Source organism: Aythya fuligula, chromosome 5 (assembly GCF_009819795.1).
Source record: "Aythya fuligula isolate bAytFul2 chromosome 5, bAytFul2.pri, whole genome shotgun sequence".
Lineage (NCBI taxonomy): Eukaryota > Metazoa > Chordata > Aves > Anseriformes > Anatidae > Aythya > Aythya fuligula.
Window position 1 is genome coordinate 31,533,995 of NC_045563.1, and position 24,130 is coordinate 31,558,124.

The window sequence follows — 24,130 nt, forward strand, 5'->3', positions numbered from 1 at the left end:
CCTGCTGCAAAGCCCCATCCCCTCCTACTTCCAGAGAACCCTAGAGGGCTTTGCTAGAAGAAGCCCTTCCACATTTTAGCATTAAATGCCCATGTAATGCATTCCTGGAGGAGGGAGGTGGGGAGGATGCCTAAGTGTGGAGCTTTTAGCAGTACTTAGTCCCACAGGCTTCTAGCCCATTACCCTGGGTGCTGTAGTGACAGAGATCAAAACGATTACTTACTGCAATTGCCCTTATTGAAACAACTGACGTGAAAGGCGCGTTGCAAGGCAAACACACACACACCCAACGACAGCAGCTTCTGCTGACACACAGGAAACTCCAGCCTCCCAGAGCAACCAGGCCTTGCTGGTGTTTGAGGAGTTTTCCCGATCACCACCACCTACAGGCCTTGGCTGGAGGCACCGGTGTGAGGAAACGTCTCCTGGCATCCTGCATCGTGTCCGGGGGGTGGTGGCTGCTTGGTTTCCAACCCATCCCACAGCTCTGTCCCCTTGGTCCCGTGCCCCTCGCTGTGGGAGAAAGGCTGGATATAGAAAGCCCATCCACTCGCGAGAGAAAGGCAGGCTCACAAAACCAACTTTGTTTCTCCTAGCTCCCAGCCAAGCATTTCTGATAACCACAGCTCGTGGAGGGCTGTAATTTCTCTGTTTTATATATAGAGGAGACAAGGCCGGGCTGCAGGCGAGCACTATATAAAGGGGCCGCCCAGCCCCGCTCCCCCAGCCAGGCTGGTGCAGCAGGAGAGCCGCGGGGTGCCTCTCTCCGTGGCCATGGACACGTCCTACCCACGGGAGGACTACCTGCCCATGACATCCCACAAGCGGGACCTGTCTCCCACCGTCGTCACCGTCGGGGCCTCTGCGCCACCCCGCGACCACCTCATCTGGTCCATCTTCAACACCATCTACATGAACTTCTGCTGCCTTGGCTTTGTGGCTCTCGCCTTCTCTGTCAAGGTAAGCTGTGCCATGGCCAGGGCATGAGCAGGGATGGGAGAGGGGGTGTTTGGGGTCACCTGGTGTTTCTAGGAGTCCCTGTCACCCCCCGTGCTGATGCAGGAGCAGGGAGGATTTTCTAGGGCATCACAAATAACTGCCTGGGATGGCGGGCACAAAGATGAGAGCTCAACACCCTCAGATAGACCATTTTAGGTGACAGCATGCCCCGGTAAAGCCCTCCTCTTTGTCCTGCCACCTATTAATAATGCTGTCAGAAGGCCCCCAGCCAGGTAATCACAGCTTCTTGTCATCACCCGAGGAGCTACTGTTGGCCCTAGATGACGCTGGAGGGGCTGATATGCCCCCAGCCCCATGTCTGGATCTACCCTCCAGCTGGGCTGGAGCTGGGCAGACGCCCCAGGGGAAGGCTGGAGGAAGCCAGGAGGGTGCACGAGGGGAGCCAGGGCTGCCCTGCGTCTTGGTTCTTGCAGGCGCGGGACCGCAAAGTGGCTGGGGACGTGGAAGCCGCTCGGCGCTTCAGCTCCAAGGCCCGGTGCTACAATGCCCTGGCCACGGCCGGGAGCGTGGTGCTGCCTCTCGTACTCGCTGCCCTGGTCGTCACCGGTGTCCTCCACCTCTCCAAGCTCGCCCAGGACTCCGTGGGCTTCTTCAGCTACCAGTTCAACACAGGCGACGACGAGGACAAGTGACCAGTGGGCGATGGGCTGGACAAAGCTCCTTTGCAGCACTGGCAGCCTCCCGAAAAAGGACTGCCAGCCCTGAATAAAATCCTCATCCAGCCCAGAACCCCCAGCCCCTCCGTGCCCAACCCCATGCTTCTTTGGGCAGCTACGTTATTTCCGTTTACCTTGTGTGGTTTTGTTTATTTGTTTTTTAAATCCTGCCTCCCCTGTGGACTACGGCACCCCTCCAGCCTCAGCGATTATTATTTAAATCATTAAAACAATTCACCCACTGCGAACCTGTGGCATGCCTGTGTGTACGTGGTGCAGGGATCCTGCTAAGGGATGATATAAATGTGTTTTGTGTGCTCAGATAGTGCACTTCACAACTGCAAGAGTTAATCTACATTGCTTCTAGGGTGTCCCAGCCTAAAACAGTTGGGGTGAGGGGAAGAACATGGGCCTCATCTATAGCAGAGGAGGGGAAAGAAGTAGGCAGATGTTTCCTGACTTGGGATGGCAACAGCCCGGTAGAGCAACCACCACCTCCCCAGGCAGAGCTGAAACCTACAAATTCATGGCAGCACAGCAGAATCCCCCCCAGCTGGCTCCTGGGCCATGACAGAGGAGACCTGCGTGTGATGACTGCGAGCCACATGGGATGCTGTGAGCCACAGCACGCCCCGGCTCAGCCCACACAGGATCCATGGGGACCTTCCCCATTGCTCTAAGCAGGTCAGGAGACATCCCCAGCCCTCAGGCTTGGCTCTCCCTGCTGCTTTGTGTTACGGCCAAAGCTGTCTCATTTTGGAAACACAGCCAAAAACATCCATTCACAAGTGGGGCCTTATTCCTATCTCCTCCCCAAGCACTGTAACCCAGGTGCAGCCCCCAGAGCCGTTATCATGGGGCAGGACAGAGGGGGCCATGCGTCCTGCCCTGCTGCTGAGGGCTGCTGCTAATTAGCGGTTCCGGGCCCAGTAAGGAGCCAGCACTAATTACAAGGCAGAGGACCTCCGTTGCTGCCTTGCCTAAGTGTTCCCACATGCTGTCTGTGGTGCCAAGCAGCCACAAAGCTTTTTATAAACTCCCATCCATTTAGGTAAGATTCCTGGGGTTTGTGTACAGAGCAGAACAAGTCTCAGCAGGGCAGGGAGAGCCTTCAAAATCCCCTTGCTCAACACACGGCCGCTCTGATGAATGCATGCAGGAAATACAGTACCAAAAACACACATATTGTACACCAGAACAATGCTCAGTTTCAGCCTTGCCTTTATCCACACCTCATCACACTGCCTCGGCAGCATTTCTCAGTACAGGGGAGTCAAGGTCTGGGGGTGCTGGTACTTGGCACATCGAAACACCAGAGGCCAAGGGATCCTCCTTTTCCTGGTGGCTGCTGCTGCAGATTGACGTGGCAAAGCATTCATGGCTAGGCCTGCAAAACCCTTTGAGAAGCACAGCAGGAAGAGCACCCGCTGCTTTCTCAGAGTTTCGCATCCACAGGCCACTCAGAGAATGCATTTTAAACTGAGCTCACACATTCCACCGGTCTCTCCTCGTGCAAAGCACATGGGTTTTAGGCTTGGTGTTGTCCCCTCTACTAAGTGAGAGATGGGGACAGCCTGTGAAGTGGGAACACATGGCTCAGTCCCCCCCACTGTGGACAAGGATGCTCAGTTTCACTCAAAGAGCTGCTGCCAGCCCAGTGATGGTGAGTGCTCCACGCACCTTCCCCAGGCCCAAGAAAACAAAGCATACACAGTCCCACAGGGGCAAAAGTTTTACGGCACAGGCCAGAACACCACGAGGATGCCTCATCCTTCTTCCTCTGACATCTGCACTTCAGGATTTTAGTTCCCATCATGCAAAACCCAGATCAGCCAGGCTTTAATGCGCCTTGGTGGGTGACCTCTGAATCCATCCAGCCACCGTGGGGAAGGAGATGCTCTGCCCTGCAACAAAAAACAACATGCATGAAGCACGGGAACAGTTCCTCCCAACATTTTCTTCATTTATAGGAAAGTTGCCCAAGCAATGACTTCCTGAAGAGCTAGAGAGCAGGAAGTGCTGTTGGACAACTGCAAGGCCAGCACGCATGGTCACCCAGGGTCATGACCGTACCTTCACCCAGGGGAAACCGCTGCCCTGACTCCTCCAGCACTGCCTCCAGGGGCAGTGCGGGAGGGTCAAGGGGAGATTCAGACACTTCAATCCTCATCTCTTCCTTGGTGATGGTGAACTTCAGTTTGTTCCCCAAGTAGGAGACACCAGTGACTTTCAACTTGTGGATGTCATCAGGACATGAGGGGTTGAAGAGAAGGCTGGTCTTTGTGATCCTGGAAAGGCAGGAGGAAGTCAGTCAAAACAGCACCCCCTCATGTATCCTAGTGGCTCCTCCTCTTACTCCATGCATTTTCAGGCAGAAAGACTCCTAGGTGCATCCCAAGGCTCTCTAAGCAAATCCCAAACACAGCAACAAAGCATCTGGTGAAAAGCTACTGGGGCTGTGATTTCACAGCCCAGCACCCTCCGGTGTTTCTGTCCCTCTTCCAGTTGCCCAGCTTAGGATCCGTAGGTTGGATTTAAAATAAACAAACAAAAACACAGCAGGATTATACTTTTTCCCCTCTCAGTTTCCCGCTCCAGCTCAGGGGGTGACTTTATCAGCAGCTATGCTGGCAAAACTTCAGAAATGTCCTGCTCCGGGATGGGGAGGAGAACTGGGCACAGGAACAAGCAGTGGGCAGCGGAGTTGTATACAGATAATAAACTGCCAAAATAACTCAGAATAAATTCAAAGCCCCATATGTGCTCTTTCACAGAAAGATAAAAATCAGTCCAGCAGCTCAAACCCTTTCTCCAAAGCCTTATCCAAAGTCAAGCAGAGCCCATTTTTGTGTTTGGCTTTGGACAAAAAAAAAAAAAAAAAAAAAAAAAAAAAAAAAGATAACAGTCACTAAATAAATCTCTTGCTGAAATCTTGACTTGTGAGAACTCTTGACTCTACTTGACTCTACTGAGAGGACTTGAGAGAGGCCCAAGAGCAGAAACAGCACACTTCTCCCAAGTTGTTATACCAGACACACATGCCACCAGTCCTCAGCCTGAAATTAAATGGGGCTCACAGCGTGGGCCTGTGCTGCCCCGCTCACAGCGCTGCCTCCACGGAGGTACTCAGCAGCAGAGCAATGTGCCAGCCAGCCACGGCTTATAACAAGCAAGGCAGGAGTGTGGTCTCAAGGACTACATCAATGTCATCGTGACATTTTTGGAAATTTGGCTCGAGCCCCAAAGTCTGTGGGTTGAGCCTATTGGAAGAGAGGCCCAAATCTGACACACACACTGCATCGGAAGACCTTGAAGCTTCGCAAAAGCTGAGATTAAGGTTTTCAGAGAGGAATATAGTAGCTCACACCCAGCTCCACCAAGAGTCTGGTGGATTTCTCAGCAGATTCTGGCCACACACACACAGAGTAAAAACACAGAAGCTAGAAGGCCTTGCTGGCAATCAAAAGACTTGCCAGTGTGATCCATCCTCAATTAAACTCTAAGAATATACTCCAGGGACTGCTGCTTCAGGGTTGAAACCACCAAGCTGCTTCAGATGTGAGAGGCAGGCTTGAAATTATATGAAGAGCTTAGGGTGTTTTCTAAGGTATCTTAATGCTGTGGCAATTCCAGCTGACCACTTTTCCTCCACAAAGTTGCAGTCCTATGTGTGGATGGCAGATTACTTCAGAGGGGATGCAGAAGGACTTACACCTGTGTGTGTGGCATCTCTCACTGGCCAGGCTGCTGTTAGCCAGGCCATCTATGACCCTTTGCACTAACATCCTTTTCCACACAGTTTCTGGGACTCAGCAGGAGACTTCCCCTCTGTTACATATGCTATTTTTAGTCTTTTGGCATGAAAAGAGCAAATACATTTCCCAGTCCCTTGCCATTTCAGCAGCGTCACCATCTCTCACCATGGTGATATCCACCGTGGCCTGTGCAAAAAAAAAATATATATATATAATCTAGCAAACCAAACAAAAAAGGTGCAAAAGAAATGGAAAGAAGAACTTCTGCCTGCTTGAGACTCCCTTTCTACTCAGCAGAAAAACAGGGAAGGAAGAAAACAGCTTTGCAAAATGGCAGTTTTGCTCAAGATTACTTTTATCTCCTTCTTCCAGCAAAAGGAGGTTAAGTCTTGACTCCTTTTGAAGCCAATGGCTTTAAACACTGACATAGCTGGAGGAGAAATGGATCAAAGCTCATCATTTCTGAGAACTCTGCTTTGTTCTCCAGCGGTGACCAACTGTCCCCAGTGACCACAGTTCATCAAGGATCGTTAACCACTACCTGCCAGGAGCCATTGGCAGATGTTCTGGAATTTGCTAGATGCTTCAAGTTCTTTTCTTTTTCACAAGCAACAAGTTGCTCCAGCTAAATGCTAACATTTCAAGTCACTTGTTGGTTAGAAATTAGACAAGACATAATGTAGGTCTCACCTGAACCCTGTGTAACCAAAGAGGACAGCTTGCAAGAATCCACCCATCCCTGTCAAGAAGTTCACAGCTCCAGATCCATCTGAATTCTCCACCCAGATCTACTCCAGTATGAGGGGGAGGAGGGGAAAAAAAAGTCAGTGGTTTCACTGGGACCCTTCATACAGTTATGTGTGCTTGCATATGCTTACCATCACAGCCACATATTAGGGGTATTGCAACAGTCCTATGCTGTTGCCCATCCCAGCATGAAGTAGGCCTTTAAAATACTGCCACCTCCATTCCCTTTCCCACCCCTTAAAGAAAGAAGGAAGCCTGGGATGAGCAGGATACTGACCCCTGGCTTTGTATTGCTTGGTAGGAAGCAAACACCTCCTTGCTGTTCTTTGGAAACATGCAGAGAGGAGACTGAACGTGCAGCCACCCAGCTCAATATGATAATCATCTAGTGACTGCAAGCACACACAGCATAGATGGGATCTACTTGGGAACACACAAGATAGAAGCAAGAGACATTTGTCACATGGAAGCAGCGACAACACTCCACACAGCTGACCTTGAAGGGCTCCGTGATGTTGCTGAAACACTTGTTCAGTTGGCTCTGTGCTCTCTGCATCTCCTTCAGCTCCAGCCAGCCCACCGCAAACATGCTCTGCAGGAGGGAGAACTGTCCTTTTGCTGGCTGCTGTCTCCCTCAGGGGTGACTATGCTGCAAAGCCTCCAGAGTTACACCACAACTAGCAGTCTTCAGTGTAGATCCCTTTTGAACATATTTCTAGCTCCAAGATAACTGTCTGCGTTCTCTTATCACTTAAAGTAGGTTTATGCCCATTGATACGGGCTGGCATTGACTAACTCAGACAGAAATTACCACCTTGTGGATGAAAGCCACCTCAGGCTTTGCCCCTCTCCTTACCCAGGTCATGGCTGGCCCATTCACCTCGGTGACAGGTTCATACATCTCCAGATCATTCCTCCGGACCTCAGGGCTCATGGAGTGCATCAGAGGGAATCCAAGCAAGACAACATCAGCTTGTTTCACAAGTTCACCTGGGAAAAGGAGCCAAGAATCAGTCAGACCACATATGCCAGCCAGGAATAACTGATGGTCTATTTACTAAAGGGAATGAATCTGGCATACAGAATCATAAACTTAAAACAACAAAAACCACATCGCGTTGGAAATGTTGTGGAACTGCAAGGAGGACAAGTCATCGCTGCCTTGCTAAAGGCAAGTAAAATGTACAAGGGGGCATTAAATTGAATGTTCACTTCCACACAAACTTTCACTGCCAGAGGTTGCTGGAATGGCAATACATCGCACTTGACCTTGGAAGGATAGACCTAACTGCCAACATACAAGTTCATAGCCACCATGTCATCTGCAGCTCAGTAGCCCATGCTCTCAAGGCCTCTTTCTACCCTCTGCATACCTAAAATTCTTACTTGTATGACCACAATAATGAAAAACGATCCACCAAGAAGCAGAAAAAAAAACATCTACAGATCAGGATCCCCACACTGGCAACCCAAATGCTGCACTGAGAGAGCAAAAGCTAGAAGGTTTTGCTTCAGCCAACCATTCAGGCACTGTCCCTGCCTCTCGTGTGCTTCAAAAGAAAGAGCACCTGCCAATTCAAAGGTCTGCTTGCTGCCCCTCCGCTCACCTGGGCTGTAACCATCGTACTCAGGATGATATTTCTTCTCCATATCAAAGGGCACTTTGATTTTGTTGGCACATTCCACCCACTCCTCTGGCACAGGGATCAAGAGGTCTTGAGCAATGTCAGCTGTAAAACGTAAGCTGAAAAGGAGCGAGGAAAAATTTTTTATATCAGGCACAAGTGCCTGTGACCCCTTAGAGAGGGAAAGAGAAGGGAGGGAGAAACACAAAAAACTAATTGAGCCATAACTCACCGCCAAAGAAGCAAGTGCTTAGAAAGAATATGGGTTAAAGTCTAAGCTCGGGGTAACAGCTTTCATTGCTGGAGCTGGGACTCCTTGTCTACCTACATATATTTCCAGCTGGCTAATTGTCTAAACATCCCACACAATGCAGGGAGATGAAATGAAAAACTTGTGAAATGCCTCTGCCTAATGCAGATACCTGAAGGGTCAGGTGAACTGCCAGGGGAACATCTACCTCCTTCCACCGACTGCAAACAAAGGCAAAGGAGACCAGCTCAGACAGAGGTATGCAAAGAGAGGAGAGGAGTGCAGCATATGGGAGACTTGCTGTCTCCTACCCCTGCCAAACAGCTAGGCAGAAGAGAAGAAAATTGGCCCAGTGCCTTAACCAAAGCATGCGTGTTACCTCCGCTGGGCCAAGGCATTGGTGTAAGCAGAGTTATCAACCTGGTAGTGATATTCATCTGGGGGCATGACACCTGGAGGGAGAGAAAGGGGACACTTCACACTGCAGTACACCCAAGGTTTGCCATGGCTCTGTGCCCCTCCTCAGGGAGCTGGCACAAGAAAGGGAACCCCTCCATTGCACTGATGCCTGCTCACATGACTAGTGTGGTGGAAAAATTATTAATCCTTAAGATTTGAGAGGTCTAAGAAGTTTATCCTAATGAAAGGAACACTCCTTTCAACCAAAAGTTAGTAGCCCTGATCGTTTCTATCTCCCACTACTGAGCTAATACTGGATGTGCTCCTCCTATAGGCCCTAAGGAGTCTATCCCTCCCAGAAATGGGAACTTGGTTTCATTAACAGATGATTGTCCAACATCCATTCTTCCCAAGAATGTATTTCTGCCTTTTTAACTTTACAGTGATTTTCCTTATGTCCTTGAAACAGCATATAAGTGCAGCCTCTGCAACGACTGGGCAGAGAGCATGGAGGAAGAGATGTGCCTGAGCATTCTCACTATGATAATCATTAATAACTACTGAAAACACCTGTCTTGAATTGTACCTGCATTATTGCATGCTTGGAGTCCTGATATTTCCTGACAGTAGGTGTTGCCTCCCTGTTTCTGGAAGTGATCTCAGTGCAATGCTCAGTAGAGGGGAATGTAAGTGGTGTTTGCATTTGCTGTAAAGAATAAACACCCTCTCTTACAGCTTTATCAGTTAGCCTTGATGATCCTTGTGGCTTCGTTCCAACTTGGAATATTCTGTGATTTAGCTGAGAAAGTGCAGACTCTCAAGGTAGCAGACAACCTGAGGGCATTTCCCTTACTTCAGAGCTGAGACTCGTAGGCAAGGTGACCTTCAAGTCCTTAACTGGACATATTTCGCTAGTTACAAGCTCAACTCCTTCTCTTGCTTATGTCCACTTTCCAAAGGAAAAGTGAAAATAGGCATTTCAAGTGCCTCCTTCTGGGACAACTTTCAGGACACTGGGGTTTAATACAAAGGATCTATTGATCACAAGCTAACCTGCAGCAACTCTGGGGGCTTTTCTAGCTCTGATCACCCCAACTGCACTGAGATCCTTTCACTCTAACCCAGCCATCTCCTCCAGACCTTCTGCCAACAAACAGCTCTGCATCTCTTTTAGATCTTCCTCAAGTCACTGGTGATGTGTGCTCATTCAACATAAAATGCTTCAGCAGGATTGCTGCCTATGGAGACACCCTTTGTCCTGCCAGACATCTCAGTGGTTGTACTTAGTTGGCACCAACAACACCAGGAGACCTTCAAGGAATCAACTCCTGCAGGCTACTGTCAGATTTAAACTCGGGTCTCATAAAAAAAGAAAAAAAAAAAAAAAAAAAAAAAAAAAAGGTCTGCCTGGGTTGCCAAGTCATAGAATGGCTCGGGTTGGAAGGGTTTGCATTCTTTTTTTTTTTTTTTTTTTTTTGTCACCCTGCAGCCCTCTCTTGTTCAGGCTGAAGATCCCCAACTCTCTCAGCCTCTCTCCATAGGAGAGGTGCTCCAGCCCTCCGAGCACCTTCGTGGCCAGAGCAGAGGGGAACAATCCCCTCCCTGCATTGTAGAAGGCCTCCAGGAGCATTTGTTCCATGATCTCCCCAGGCACAGAGGCAAGGCTCACTGGTCTGTAGCTCCCCAGGCCCTCCTTTCTACCCTTTTAAAAATGAGAGTGATGTTTCCCTTCTTCCAGTCACCAGGGGTTTCACCTGTCAGGGCTTTTCAAGTATGATGGAGAAAGGCTTGGCAACTCCATCAGCCAATTCCTTCATGACCCTGGGATGCATGGCATCAGGCCCCATAGACTTGTACCTGTTCAGTTCCATGAGATGGTCTCCTACCTGTGTTCTTCACTTACAGTAGGAGGGACTTTGCTCCCCCAGCCTCTGCCTAGGTGTTCAGCAACTCAAGAGATGTGGGCAGCCTGATTGGCAGTGAAAATGAAGGCAAAGAAGTTGAGTCCCTCAGCCTTCTCCATGTCTGTCGTTACCAGTTCTCCCTTCTCATTTATCAGAAGGGGGGCACTCTCCTTGGCCTCTCTTTTCTGGCCAGCATACCTATAGAACCCCTTCTTGTTATTTTTTACATCTCTCGCCAATCTCAGTTCCATTTGTGCCTTGGCTTTCCACATCCCATCCCCACACATCCGAACAGCATCCCTGTACTCTCCTCAGGCCACATATCCCTGCTGCCACTGCCTTATTTCCTTCTCACGCCCCAGTTTGACCAGCAGGCCCTTGCTCAGCCATGCTGGTTTCCTGCCTTCCCTGCTTGATTTCTTACACGTGGGGGTAGAGAGCTATTGCACTCAAAGGAAAACATCCTGAAAGAGCTGCCAGCTCCGATCAGCTCCTCTATTCCTAAGAGCAGTGTTCCAGGGATCTCATCTACTAGGTCTTTAAATAGCTGTAATTTCCCTTTTCTAAAGTTCAGGGTCCTGACTTTGCTCTCTGCCGGGTCCATATTCCCTCAAGATCACGAACTCAAGCAGGGTGTGGTTCCTGCAGCCCAGACTGCCTCCAATCTTCACCTACGTAATGAGTTAATCTGCACTGGCGAGCACCGGGTCCAGTAATGCCTCTTCTCTGGTTGGCTTCTCTAACACCTGGACTGGGAAGTTATCCTCAATGCACTCCAGGAGTCTCCTGGATTGCTTACAGCCTGCTGTGCAGCTTTCCCAGCAGATATCTGGGTAGCTGAAATCCCCCCCCACCATGAATGCCTGCAAGCACAATGCTGCTTGTAGCTGAAGGCCACGTCCACAGACTCCCCTTGATCAGGCAGCCTGTAGTAAACCCCAGCCACGAGGTGTCCTTTATTGGTCCAGTCCTTAACTTTTATCCACAAGCTCTCAACCTGTCTGTGGCTGTTTCTCAGAGGCAGCTTTTCACTGTTGAGACATTTCTTATAGAATCATAGAATATCCGAGTCAGAAGGGACCCACCAGGATCGAGTCCAACTCATGTGTCTGAGAGCATTTTCCAAATGCTTCTTGACCTCTGGCAGGCTCGGTGCTATGAGCCACTCCCCTGGGGAGCCTGTCCCAGTGCCTCACCACCCTCTCTTGGTGAAAAACCTTTTCCTGAAATCCAACCTGAATACTTAACATAAGCAGGGAAGGAGGTATAGGAGTGCTGCCCTCCATCTCTTCTGAAGCCCTTCTTGTAACCCTCTCTTTCAGTGTTCCTGTTACGTGATCCATCCCACCACATTTCCATGACAGCAATTAAGTCATGGTTTTCTAATTGCCCTGTGGTTTCCAACTCCTCCCACTTGTTTACCATGCTGAATGCACTGGTGTAGAGGCACTTCAGCTGGGCCATCTGCCACATCACCTTTTTAGAGGAGTCCTTCCCCAGTTCCTTTGGGACAATTCACAAGCATTTCCCTGCTGTCTCCTAAAGCGACAGTGTTCCCAGGTTCACTTCCATCATGCAGAGGTACATCCCTGTCACCTGCTGAACCTTTCTCCCTCCTCTCTAAAGCCCTCGTATCCTATTTTCCAAAGTGTGGCCAGTCACACCATCAGACCTCAAACAGCACCCAGGCTTGTCGCATCAATTTATACTGCCATGGAAGGGGACGTTGAGGGGTGTCCTGTGAGCAGCAAGGGGCTGAGAGAAAAACCAATTGGTCTTGTGGCACTGAAAGATCTGGGCATCTTGCCACATGGACATAGACGTGGATAACAGGGCAGGAGGCTACAGAACCCACATGTTCCCACCCAGGTCTGGCTGGAGGAGTTCTGAGCCTCTCTTTGCAAAGCCCTTCCCCACGAACAGGCCTGGCACTTGCAGAAGTACCTCTGATGTGGTAGCATTGCTCCTCCTCGCTCCACACCATCCTGCTGCACCAGTACTGAGCCACGGCCCCCACCAGCTTCCATCCTCCATCCTCTCTGAACAGCTTCTGGTCCTGGAAGGAGCCAAAGCCAGAGAAAAACAGGGATGAGGGAAAAACAGGGAAGCATGAGGCAAATTCAGACAGGCCTGGATTCAGCAGAAGGAAAGAAGCTATAAGAAAATACACAGAGCAGGGGAAAAAGGCAGAAAACTGGCCTGAATTGAGTCAATAGGATGCCGAGCCACCCATGGAGGATCAAGAATGGGAGGAGGAGATGAAGAAAGGATCCCAGGATGCTACTGGCAGTTCCGACAGGAGCAGATAACTGCAGAGTGTCTCTGAGAAAGGACAGTGACAGTCATCAGATGCCCTACAGGCCTTACCACCAGGCCCTCTGTGTGGCACACGCTCGCTTTACCTGCGTGGTGTAATAATACTGCTCAAAGGCCATCAAAACATCCCCAGTGATGTGAATTTCTTGGGCTCCATAGATGTCCTCAGGACAGACCTCCTGGCCAGTGGCTGCACTCTCCCACGGGAATTTAGCACCCTGCTGGGAGAAGACACCCATGGAGCAGCTAAACACAACCTCTTCTGACACTCTTCCCTGTTTACAGCCTGCAGGCAAAGCCCAACTCACAGCCTCTGGCTAAAGATAGAGCCATAGAGGAGGAAGAAAGTCCAACTGTGCTGCTGGGTGATGCTGGCTGGGCTGCACTGTCCCCAGCCCAACAGCCCTGTCCCCACCTTGTAGCCTTGCTCCTCTGCGTTGCGTAAGGCTCCTTCCAGCATGCGAATTCGGTACTCCAGAATGGCTCGGGCAGCCTCAGGGTAAAACAGCAGGATGTTTGGGAACACCCAGGTGTCCTGAAAACATCGAGCAAAGCAAGGTGGTGAAATTGGCTGGCTGGGCACCCAACTGCTCCCACCAGTTCAAGTCCACCCCCAGTCCTGAATGCTCTGACCATGACTTTGCTGCTGCTTAAAGGTGCTGTCACATTGGCTCACTAAAAGGGATAATCCCTCAAAGGTCTGTTTCTGCCCTCAAAAGTGCATCTAGGCACCCAAACCTCCTATCCTCTGCTAGCCACCCCCATGGTATCTTGCTAGGATTATCTCGGCGGGACCGTCAGCATGCAAAAGAGGGGAGGTAGGAGTCCTCCAAAAAGCCAAGGGCTCTGGTGTGAGTCAAAAATAAGACCCACAGGACTAAAAAGCCTTTGCCCATTTGAAAGACCAGGCTGGGTGCAGCACAGGGGACTCAGCACCATCTAGCCATGTTTCTCGCTCACGTTATGCTTTAAATATTCAACTGCAGAGCTGCGTGCTCATTCGGTGCAGCTGTCTCCAAGGGCAGCTCTGAGCCTCTGGTCAGGGCAAAGCTGCCCGGATGGACTGGATTGCTGAGTACACAACAAACCCATGCCAAAAAGCTGAAAACATAGAAAACGCTTGCTTTTTCAATAGTTACCTCAAGCACAATAGGGTTTGCTGATGCCACCAAAGCTGGGAGGATTTCAGGCTGTTTTCAACTTGTTTCCCATATGTTAGTGGCCTCGCTTTAAACTAGACACTGAAGTTCCCTTTGCTTTGGCCTCCCCTGGGTGAGCGACCTATCTTAGCATGGGGAAGAGAGCTGCCCTGCCGTGGGATCCCTCTTGGCCTCTCACCCCCACTGCCTAAACATCAACACCAGCCTTCTAGCTTGGCTTTAGGCAATTAACTTTTGAGTTAGAGGAAATAACTAACATGAGAAATACCTAGGATGGAGCTGTGTCTCACTAGCTGTTAGCTAAGGAGAAGCAGGATGCTCTTCTACAAGAGGCTGGTGCCAAGACACCCCTACCATCAGGGAGGAGGTGAGCAACCTCACACAGAGTTTTCTCTATCCCAGTTGCTGCTCAAAGCCCTGAGGTGAACCGACAGCACAGCTTTAACCCACCTGGTCCCAGAAGACATGCCCCCAGTAGTCCTCACCCTGGGTGCCATTGGACAAGCCGCCAGGGCTGATGCCGTGGAATAGGAAACCCGGGTTGTCCCGGGGAGGGATGGCGCTCAGCAGGTAATACAGACACCCGTAGAGGGCCTGTCTTAGAGGCAGAGGGCCATCCAGGTCGATGCAGCACCCTTGCCACAGCGCATCCCAGGCATGGATGTGGGAGGAATGCAGGGAGCCAGAGGCAATGAGGGCCAGCCCCTCGCTGTAGCTCCTCTTCACCTCCTCTTCGCTTTCAGCCACAGCTGTCAGGAACTCCCAGGATTGCTCCTGCTCCTCCCCGCACAAAGTCAGGTCTTGTGGCACAGGAGTCCAGAGCATGTGAACAGTAGGCTGGGGTCCCCCCTCTACCTCAGGAACCAGCGTCGTCCCATAGACGTAGCTGCAGGGGATGGCAAAAAGAAAGGGAAAAGTAAGAGCAGAGCAGAAGTGCAAATCAACCCACGCAGGGTGAACCATCAGCTGAATTTTTCCCCTGTTCCCACCTAGGAAAGAAGCTCCCTTGTCCCCATACTTCAGCTCAGCGGCAGTCTCAATTCCAAACTGTAGAAGACTGAGATCCATCACAACTCTCACTGGGTCCCCAGCCCCACAAAACCTCTAAAAATGGCTATCTCCTCCAAGCTCACAATTTTCCCCAAACTCATTTCTTTGTAATCACATATAGTCCCTGTGGCCTCTGATGCTCTTGTGTGTCAGCATAGATAATAATTTTGGCATTGCAGCTAATAAAAGTGTTTCTATATATTTTATATATAATAAATAGGTATATGCATGTGTGTATATTTGCATATGTATGTATGTATATATATATACACTTCTTGTTCCTGTCAGGAAGAAGTAAATTTGCACAAACCTCAACAATACTTATAATCTCAGTCTAACTCTAGCCTTATTTTTTTCAGTTTCCTATCTGGGAACAAGGCAACGTGCTACAATCTGTGAAGGATTTGTTCCAGGCCAGGCTCCTGCCTGTGATGCAAACTCACTGTGCTCCCTGGAAGTCCGGTCCTTGGTGCAGGTCCAAGTCCTGGCTCTTTGGCACAAAAGGAGTCTGGAGCTGCACCGTGATGGGTTGGCCGGTGTGAGCTGACCGCCGGATGGTGATGCTGAAGGCCATCAGGTGAACAAGGGAATGGTGAGCGTAGATTTGATGGATGGCTGTATAATCAGTTGACTGAAGCACGTGGCAGAAGGTTCCTGCAAGTGCAAGAGTCAGCCTTTTTAGCTGCCAGGTCCTGATGTTCTGCCCCAGACTACCATTTCTACCTTATTTACTGGTCCCTATTGGCAAAGGAACAGTCTTCCCCAGATCCAGGCCAGAACATAAATTTTGACTGGAGAACACTGTTAACACACTAAATCTGACCAAGCTGGTGAGGAATGGATTTATAATTATTTTTTTTTTAAACAAGGTTTCACCATTAAACAGTCTTTACTGAGCCTGGCTCCAGCAGGGGTTGAGATATAATCTGAAAATCACCTGCTTTTATTCTCCACTTATTCCAAAGCAACTTCATAAGAGTAATGTGGGAAAGGAAAGTCTTCTGCATGTCTTCCATGCATGAATGAAAGTGCCCATTTCATTCAATATGTACCACTACTAAGAGAAGATTTGCTTCTGAAAATAAATGAATTTAGTACTCTGTAAAGCTACATCCTGAAATCTGCAAAATGAGCACTCACAGAGAGATCAGCAAAAAACCCTCCTCACCTTTCTTCCAACTAGACATTCCAGTGCATGACATCAAGGTCAGAGCTGGCTGTTGTCCAAAGGCGAGAGCAAACAATGCCATATCAATTTCTGGCTCCTTTAAAAACACACTGTAGGGTTCACTTTACAACCATTAGCTAGCTGCCTCCAAAATAAATGCCTGCACCTGAACCAAACAGTCAGACACCTATGACAGTCAATGTAATCCGGGGTATGATTCATTTCATCTCTTTATAAACATTTGAATTGACGGATCAAATCTCCTTTGCCAACAAAACTACCTATCTGTCCTGCACAGAAGCTCCAGTACTGACTGCACCTAGAGCAATGAATTCCACTGCTGGGGTGGAGCTGACATCCTTCACAGACCTAATTGGTACACACTGAGTCAACCCCATGGGTGAGTGGAGAGCAGGGAGAAGAAAGATGTGAGCTCCTGGAAGAGGCAAGGAGGCTTAACTTCCAGCAGAGGGTGGCCAGCAGTCGGAGAGGAAGAGCCAAGGGCACACATGCTGCAGGTAGGAAAGTTGCAGGATAGGGACACCTTCTCTGTGCTTTGCTCTTTACCCGTCCGGGTGTTCAGGGTGAAGGTCTCAGCCAGGCTGTCCGCACCAGGCACAGTCATTCTCACATTGAGGGGGCTGGGGACGTCAGCACGGTGCGTGTCGCCCACTGCGCCGTTGTACACCCCGTTGACATGGAGGATGTCCCGGTACACACGGGTGCCGAGGTACGCGTTGGTCACCGTAGCAAGAAGGCGCTGGTCTGAGGGCAAACAAGTGGTGGTGAACACAGCAGGGTCCTCCTTGCCGTCAGTCATTTTTACCAGCCCAAGCTGCAGAACAAAAATAAAAAAAGTAAAAGTCAGAGGAAAGGGCTGGATGGAGCAATCCCAACACAAAGTTGGTGTAAGGCCAAGCATGGCTGGGGGGGGAGATGGCAGCTGAAAATGGTGGCTGCAAATCGCCCCTCTTTGCACAACCTTCCTGCTCATCTGCTTCCAACCTCGCTATATTCCTAGGGTCTCTGTTTCCTTTATTTTCCCCTCTGGTCACCACCAGCACCTCCAAGCCACAGTTTTCCTCCATCCCAGTGCCTCAGGTGGGTCAGCTCCACCTAGGCTCATTTCCTCCTGTGTAGCTTCCTTTTTGGCAGACATCTCCCAGCCAGCTTCTCTAACTTACCCAAATCTTGCGTGCTCATTGCTTTTATCACTTCTCCATTTTTTCCCCTTTCACTTCTCTCTCCATGCTAGTATCTCACCACTTCCTCCCAATACATCACATCACACAACAATCTTCCTCTTCCTTCCTCTTCTTCTTCCTCCTCCCAACATTATTCTACAACATTACTGAATATTCTTTTATTCTTTATCCTCGTGGTACCTCCACACTTCCCTCTTGCATCTCTAGTTTCACTTCAGTTACTGGCTTGCTGAGGAAGGAACATCATATTTCTTTTATATATTTATATATATAAATTATATACAATATATATATATTATATATATATATAATATATATTTTTTATTATTATTATTATTTTATTTTTTTTAATATATGCACATATAAAGAGAACATTGCAGAAATGAGTTGCACCTGGTGCCTCTCAGCATTAGGCACTGCATTAATATAAAAAATGGTAGAAGTAGAGCACAGACAGGCTCTCCGAGCACAGGGAGGACACCAGCTCTGGGCAGTACCCAAAAGCTGTCCCCACGGGCTGCCCAGCCGTGCTTGGGGACAGCTCAGTTGGCTCACGTCAGGCGGTGCCCACAATCAAATCACAAGGAAAAGCACTCCTCCTGCCTGCAGGGAGGGAGTTAAAAAAAAAAAAAAAAAAAAAGAGGTGTGGGAAGTTCGGAGATTTGACCTTGCCTTTCATGTCAGGCTGTGCTCGGACTCTGACCATGCAGGCTGCTGCCGTGGGGCCCTGCTGGAGGGGAGACGACGGAAGTTGCCCAACTGAGATGGGAGGAAGGAAATAACTCCCCCCGCCCTTCCCCTTCCTTAAAAATTATCTGGTTGACACGTAGGTACTTGCCTAGATAAGCTCACCGTCCGGCACACCAGGGACTGGGGCTGCCTCAAGCACCAGGAAAGAGGGACTGAGACAAAAAAAAAGTTTGCCAGCTGAAAGCTGTCCAAGGAATTCAGCAATGAGCACAGCCCTGGCAGACGGCCACCATCGCTCTCCATTGAGAAAGCAGCACAAAGCCCTCTGCAGAAGGAATTGTGGCTGACAACTGCCCTTTGTCCCCAGCTGCATTGTGACCCTTTTACTTGCCTGCTTTTGGAGACCCAGACTTCAGTTTTGTAACTTTCCAGCTTCCGTCCTTTGAACCGCTGCTGGCGCTGCAGCTTGTTTTTCTGGTGCAGAGCAGTCCCCACCCTGATATGCTGTGCCACGAAGGCACTTCTAGCATGAATCCCCATTCCTCCCAGACCTTCTGTCATTTTTAAAGCCCTGTCACACACAGAACACAAGGGTTTACTGAGCTGTCCTCAAAGATGCCCAGCTTACCTTCTGCTACAAGGTCAAACATGCTTTCTTCCGCATGTTGAGCTCGACCTGCCAGGCTGCATCATCTTGACACCACCCAAACACAGAAACACCTGTAAAACCACGTCTCGTGTAGCACCCAAACCCCAATTCCAGCTTGCTGATGCAGATAAGCCATGGCCTCGATGCACCTGAGGCCCTACTTTGGAGGAGCAGCTGTCTGTCTCCAGCAGAGACTGCTTTGAGACAGCCAGAAGCCACGGTGCTGCACAGACATCCTCTATGCCCAAGACCACAACTACACATTTCCCTGCAGATTTTTCCAGAGCAATGTTCTTACCATCTCATGTCACAGTCCGGCTTTATACACGAGCAGAAAAACAGATCTTGCAATTGCCAACTGCAGTGGCCAAATTCATCCCGTGTGTCCTGCAGCAAAGGGGGATGGCTGCTCCTCTGCAGACACACTCGTGCTCTCCATCAAACGTGGCAGCCACAGGAAGGCACAGAAGCATCGCGTTGCTGACCTAGGCTTAGGAAGTGGGGGCATTAAGGGGAGGGAAGAAAGAAAAAAATAGGAAGCTACCGTAGACCTAAGTGCACATTTCTCTCTGGATTCCAGATGTGCCTCCAGTTCATTTGTCAGTGCCCACTGGAAGATGGAGGTCCCAGATCCACCTCTTACTTCATTCGGTGTCTTCTCTCTGAGTCTGATCCTGCTCCCTTTCCCTCACCTTGTCTCCAAGGTCAGCCCAGGCATAGAGCAACCTCAGCTTTTGTTACCCTTAATGCTCCTGAGAGCAAGAGCATGATCAAGGCTCCCTGCTCAACCAAACTGAGCACCACCTGTGTCCCTGATGCAGGGGAGCACTGCGTTAGCAGCTTGCCTGGCACCTGAAACACAGTCCTGCCACGCTACAGCTGCTGGAAAGCTTCAAACTGAGTATGGGAGAACAAAAAAATAATCCACCCTACACCAAATGTGAGCAATATAGGTAAATGCGTAGGGCAGCATCAATGCCAAAATGCTTTTAAGGTCAAATCCTAGCCTCTACACAGCTACCCTCTGTAGCCTGCATGATCCTTGGAAGGACAAACCTCCTTTAGCCAAAAGATCTAAGGTCCATTCCTCAGGGATCAGTGGACACGTGGAAAGCAGCATGGCCAGATGCTGTGACTCGTGTAGCAACCTACTGCCTCTGGCTCAGTGCTCAGAGAGGATTATCTTATTGAACAATCCAGCATTTATGGGATAAATACTACACATCTGTTCTACTCTCTGCAAATCCACAGAAAAGCCAATGTCTGACTCAAGCAAAGCTGTTATCAGTGTGAAGGAAGCAAATCCTTCGTCCAGAAGCTCTCCTAGGCAAGCGAAGACGTTGCTTCTCTTTGCTCGCCATGGCTCGGGGAAGATGAATGCTCCTCACCACACCTTCCTGAGCAAGCCACTGTGAGTCACTTCAGGTTTATGCCTCAAGTCTCCCACAACCAGCACCAAAGAGAAGTGATAGTGACTGAGCCAGGAGGAAGACGACCAGAACCCATGCTGAAAGCATCATGTAGGCTTGTAAAGAAAATAAAGAAAATGTTCCTTGTCCCACCTCTGGGTCCAATCATGCTAAACGGGGCTGAGGGGTTTTCCACAGGCACACTTGGTAACATGTCCTGAAGCAGCTTCCAGGGAGGAAGGGGAAAGGAGAGGTAGAATATCAAGGATGTAAGAGGCAAGAACATGGGCTGTTCTACAGCTTCTTAGGAGACAGGGTCAAACTGTGGCCACTCCTGCTGTCCTCCATGTTCATCCCAGCAATGCTCCTCAACACGAGTATTTGTCTCGCATGAGAAGATTGATCTACAGGAGCAAAAGAGGTTTCTCACCAAGGTTTTCAGAAAGGTACAGGAATGCTCCCCCCCTCCTTTGCACCCTAAAAAGCTGAGCGGGAGAGGATTGATGGAAGCAGGTGTTGCAATGTCTCCTAATACAATTAGGAGGAGGAAAGTGAGTAAGCATGAGATATAAACAGGGATTTCCTGGATGTCAGAGGACTAAGAGTCTCCTTCCTTATCTCAACATGAAAAGTGTTTTTGTGAAATTGCTCAAAAGAAGAGATCTTTGCTGTTGGAGGTTCCACCACCTCCCCAGCTTTGTGACTGCCACATAGGGAGATTTTCCAGCTCACTGTCAGCGAGTTGGAAAAAAGTTCTCATGAGACAGGAGTCAAAGAGGAATCCTTCAGAAAGCCAGTTGCATGCAGCAGATATAAGGTAAGAGGATTCTCGTACTGCTTTTAAATTTCTTCAGTCATCTTTCATCAACAAAAGTGTGCTTGGCCTGTCCTGGTCCACGCAGCTCACTGGGCCACTTGTAAGGTAAAAAGCTGTACCTTCCTGAGACAGCTGGTGCTCTGGGAGAAAGTCTCTGACCTTCTCAATATAATAATAATAACCCAGTTTTACCCCAAAGAGGAGCCCGCTGCACACCACAAAACCCCAGCAGCTGCCAGGAGAGCATTCCCAATTCTGTACAAATCTCAATAATCTTTCTGTGTAGCTGTTTTTAAGGGAGAGAAGAACAAAGCTGGGTTATTCAACGAAGCTGGCACGTGTTGAAGCAAAGGGGCCTGACTTGTCCCTCTGACAAGTGCCTGCACATCGCAGGAATGCGACCCAGGCTCGAGGCTTTCAGCCACTTCTGCTATCGGGTTGAGGCAAGTAGGAAGTTGCTTCTGCAAACATCAGCCCAACCTGACCAAACACCACCAACGAATCCGTCAGCGTCTCCAACAGTCCGTGGCTTGCAGAACAGATCATAATATCACGTACAGTGCCTGTAAGTGCTTGGTTGGGAGCCTGTGCATTCGCTGAGCCACAAAGGGAAGACGGAGGAGCCGAGCAGACATTGCTGGTTCAGGCCAAGCAAGGGTTGGCCATCACATCTGTAATACCTTAAAGAATGCATATGCTTTTTATGGGTCTTACAAATTTAACAAAGTTCAGAATAAAAGGTTTGCTCTCCAGCAGGACTTTGCAGAGATGCCTTCCCTTGATGGCTGGGGCTGCTGTTTGTGGGGTGCAGGCAGAAGGCCAAACACTCCCCGGGGGAGGAAAAACACAGCGAGCACTCGAGGAGAGCCTCGAGGCTCGCAGGTTTTCCGCTGCCACGCTCCCAGGAGAGCGGGCCGGGTGCCGAGGGGTGGCAGCAGGGGGGTGGCAGTGACGGGCCGGGCAGCTGCAGTCCGAGTTGCAGCGAGGAGGGCAGCGCTCAGCCTGCCGCCATGTGGGGCTTCCAGAGGGGCTCCCGGCTGCTGGCCACCATGCTGCGGGCACCACGGGTCCCCCGGGCGGGGGTCACCTCCAAACCACCCGAACACCCGATTTCTGCTGGGGTGAGTAGCTTTTGGGGGGGGTAAAAAAAATAAACCGGGTGGGAGGGGGGGAGGTAGCTGGGGACGGCCTGGGTATTGGCATACAGACCCAAATTTTTGCTGGGAATTAAAGTGAGGTGGGGGGAGAGGGAGGAAGAAAGGTGCACACACCTCCTATCCCCTACCCCCCCGGCTCTTGCTTTCCTTTTATTTTGTCCATTCAGTACCCCGCCTGCCTTTTAAGTCCCCTACAGCCCAGAGTGCCCTCCATGGGGCTGCTTGAAGGCCCCAGGCACCCCAACAGTGCAGGGATAGCCCCAACCCCATTCCCACCCCCACCCCCCACCCCCCAATTTTTACTGCCATTTCCAGAGGGGCACTCACCCCCAAAGCAGGTGTCCTCCTGTGCAGGGAAGGTTTGCTGCCCCCGCAGAGCTGAGCTGTGCAGGTCCCTCCACCATTCCTTCCTTTGGCAGTGGGGACGATTGCCCACCAAAACAGCAGCTGCTCCAGCTGCAGAGACCCTCCTGGGCTGGGTGAAAGGAGCTCAAAAAAAAAAAGGAGCTTTACGCCAAAAATCCTGGGTGGGTTTCGCTGCCAGCTTTTGCTTGTGGAGTTTACCCCCAAGCTGCATTTCCAAGGTCTGCAAGGAAGCGTTTCACAGGCCTGAAGACTCTTCTTCAAGCCAAATAAGAAATAAAAATGACAGCACAACGGGTTAAGTGCCGTGCTTGTGTGCCAAAAATGGCAGAGGCTGCTGCGTTGCTCTTCCCACCTCAAAGTCATTTGAAAGTCAGGCACAGCTGCTTCTGCAAACTCTGTGGGCCCAAGCCCGAGTCTCGCAGCCGCCTGAAGGACACAGCCACACTTCCCAGCAGGTATCGTGACCGAGAAATACAGAGCAATAGAAACAGACCTAGAGAGCAGATGGCTTGGTCCGCTGTTGGTAGAAACTGCTGTGCTTACCCAAATGTCCTTTCTACAGCCCCGAAAAAGTTTTCACCTGACAGCCTGGAAAGGGCAGGGCACGCAGATGAGCACACTCTGTTGCATTAGACGCCGCAGCATGCAATTGCCCTGGGGACCCCACGGGCATTGCAGCTGCTGTGCAGCCACCCCGCTGATTCTTCTGGTCCTTCTCCCTCCCGCAGGAGCAGGCCATCGCACTGGCTGCCATGTTCACATGCTTCCTGGCACCAACAGCTTGGGTCTTGGCACACGTGGAGCACTACAAGAGCAGAGGAGATTAAGAAGTGGCCAGAACCACCTACACCCCCGGGAGCAGAAGTGTGAGCAAAAATAAGATCACAGAACAAATCTTCACCCAGGAAAGAACCCCGAGTTTGTTCATTAAAATCCATGTTTGCATTAAACACCGGGGTCTGTGGGCTTTGCTTGGTCCGCGTGCTTGTTGGTAAGGGAACAAACCAGCAATCCTGTGCTGTCCTGGAGGCAGTATTCCTTTAGAGGTTTGCAGCAGGCCCCAGGGCTGCATGGTTTCCCTCTTGAGCTTTTACCTAGTAGAGTTGCAGTGCAGCAAAAAGCAGATGCCGAGGAACTACTCAGCATGAGCACAGAAGAGAAAAATTAAGTTAAACTCCTGACAAGAAAATGCTCAAGGCTTTAAACATCACTTTAAATTACCACTTTAAAAGTGGTCTGCTGGCTGCTACACATCTGACTTCTTTTGATCCTGTGTGAAGGCACACACACCCCCCAGCCCACCACCCAAACACACACCAAGCTTCCTAAGCCCAAGGAAAGCTGACAGCCAGCACTTGCTCCCACTCAGAAAGATCTGGAGAGCAAACCGTATTTCCAGACATCCTGAAAAAACTTCTGAAACTGTCACAATTCAGTCAGACTACAGATCTTTACACTCACTTCAGAAGCTGCTCAAACGTTTCTGTACAAACACTCCCCACAGCACAAGAGGGTTGTCAAAATACTCGGGGAAAATACTCGAGTACTGCCTCAACAGCACTGCCTCAGCCTTCTGACATGCTTCAGAAGTGATGGCAGCCCTATGAGCCTGCTGCACTGTTGGCACTGCCTTTACTCCCAACATGCAGCGACATGAGGCTGCTAAGGAAGTTCTATTTTCGAGTCCTCTTCCTGTCTTCAGCTATGAGGTAAATGGAAGATTTTCCTGACCAGAATGCTCATTCCCCCAGCATTCTCTCCAGAAGTCAGTAAAAGCAAGATCAGGA

General features: G+C 50.0%; 2 protein-coding genes across 3 annotated transcripts; one reads left to right on the forward strand and one right to left on the reverse strand.

The window, feature by feature from the left end:
- Positions 1–712: 712 nt before the first annotated feature.
- On the forward strand, positions 713–1,924 carry LOC116490063 (interferon-induced transmembrane protein 5-like). The gene is made up of 2 exons (XM_032188939.1): positions 713–960; positions 1,434–1,924. Exons 1-2 carry the CDS (start codon positions 775–777, stop codon positions 1,650–1,652), a joined length of 405 nt encoding a protein of 134 aa, XP_032044830.1. The 5' UTR covers positions 713–774; the 3' UTR covers positions 1,653–1,924.
- A 951-nt stretch (positions 1,925–2,875) lies between these two features.
- On the reverse strand, positions 2,876–16,881 carry PGGHG (protein-glucosylgalactosylhydroxylysine glucosidase). Of its 2 annotated transcripts, none has more exons than XM_032189473.1 (13): positions 16,618–16,881; positions 15,326–15,536; positions 14,283–14,718; positions 13,088–13,207; positions 12,759–12,890; positions 12,301–12,412; positions 8,433–8,505; positions 7,786–7,922; positions 7,035–7,168; positions 6,675–6,770; positions 6,122–6,219; positions 3,750–3,964; positions 2,876–3,580 (listed from the first exon to the last, which is right to left on the reverse strand). In XM_032189473.1, exons 1-13 carry the CDS (start codon positions 16,868–16,870, stop codon positions 3,516–3,518), a joined length of 2,082 nt encoding a protein of 693 aa, XP_032045364.1. In that variant the 5' UTR covers positions 16,871–16,881; the 3' UTR covers positions 2,876–3,515. The 2 variants fall into 2 exon arrangements, with proteins under 2 accessions (XP_032045364.1, XP_032045365.1); XM_032189474.1 differs by lacking the exon at positions 16,618–16,881 and adding an exon at positions 16,051–16,270.
- Between the last annotated feature and the right edge of the window lie 7,249 nt (positions 16,882–24,130).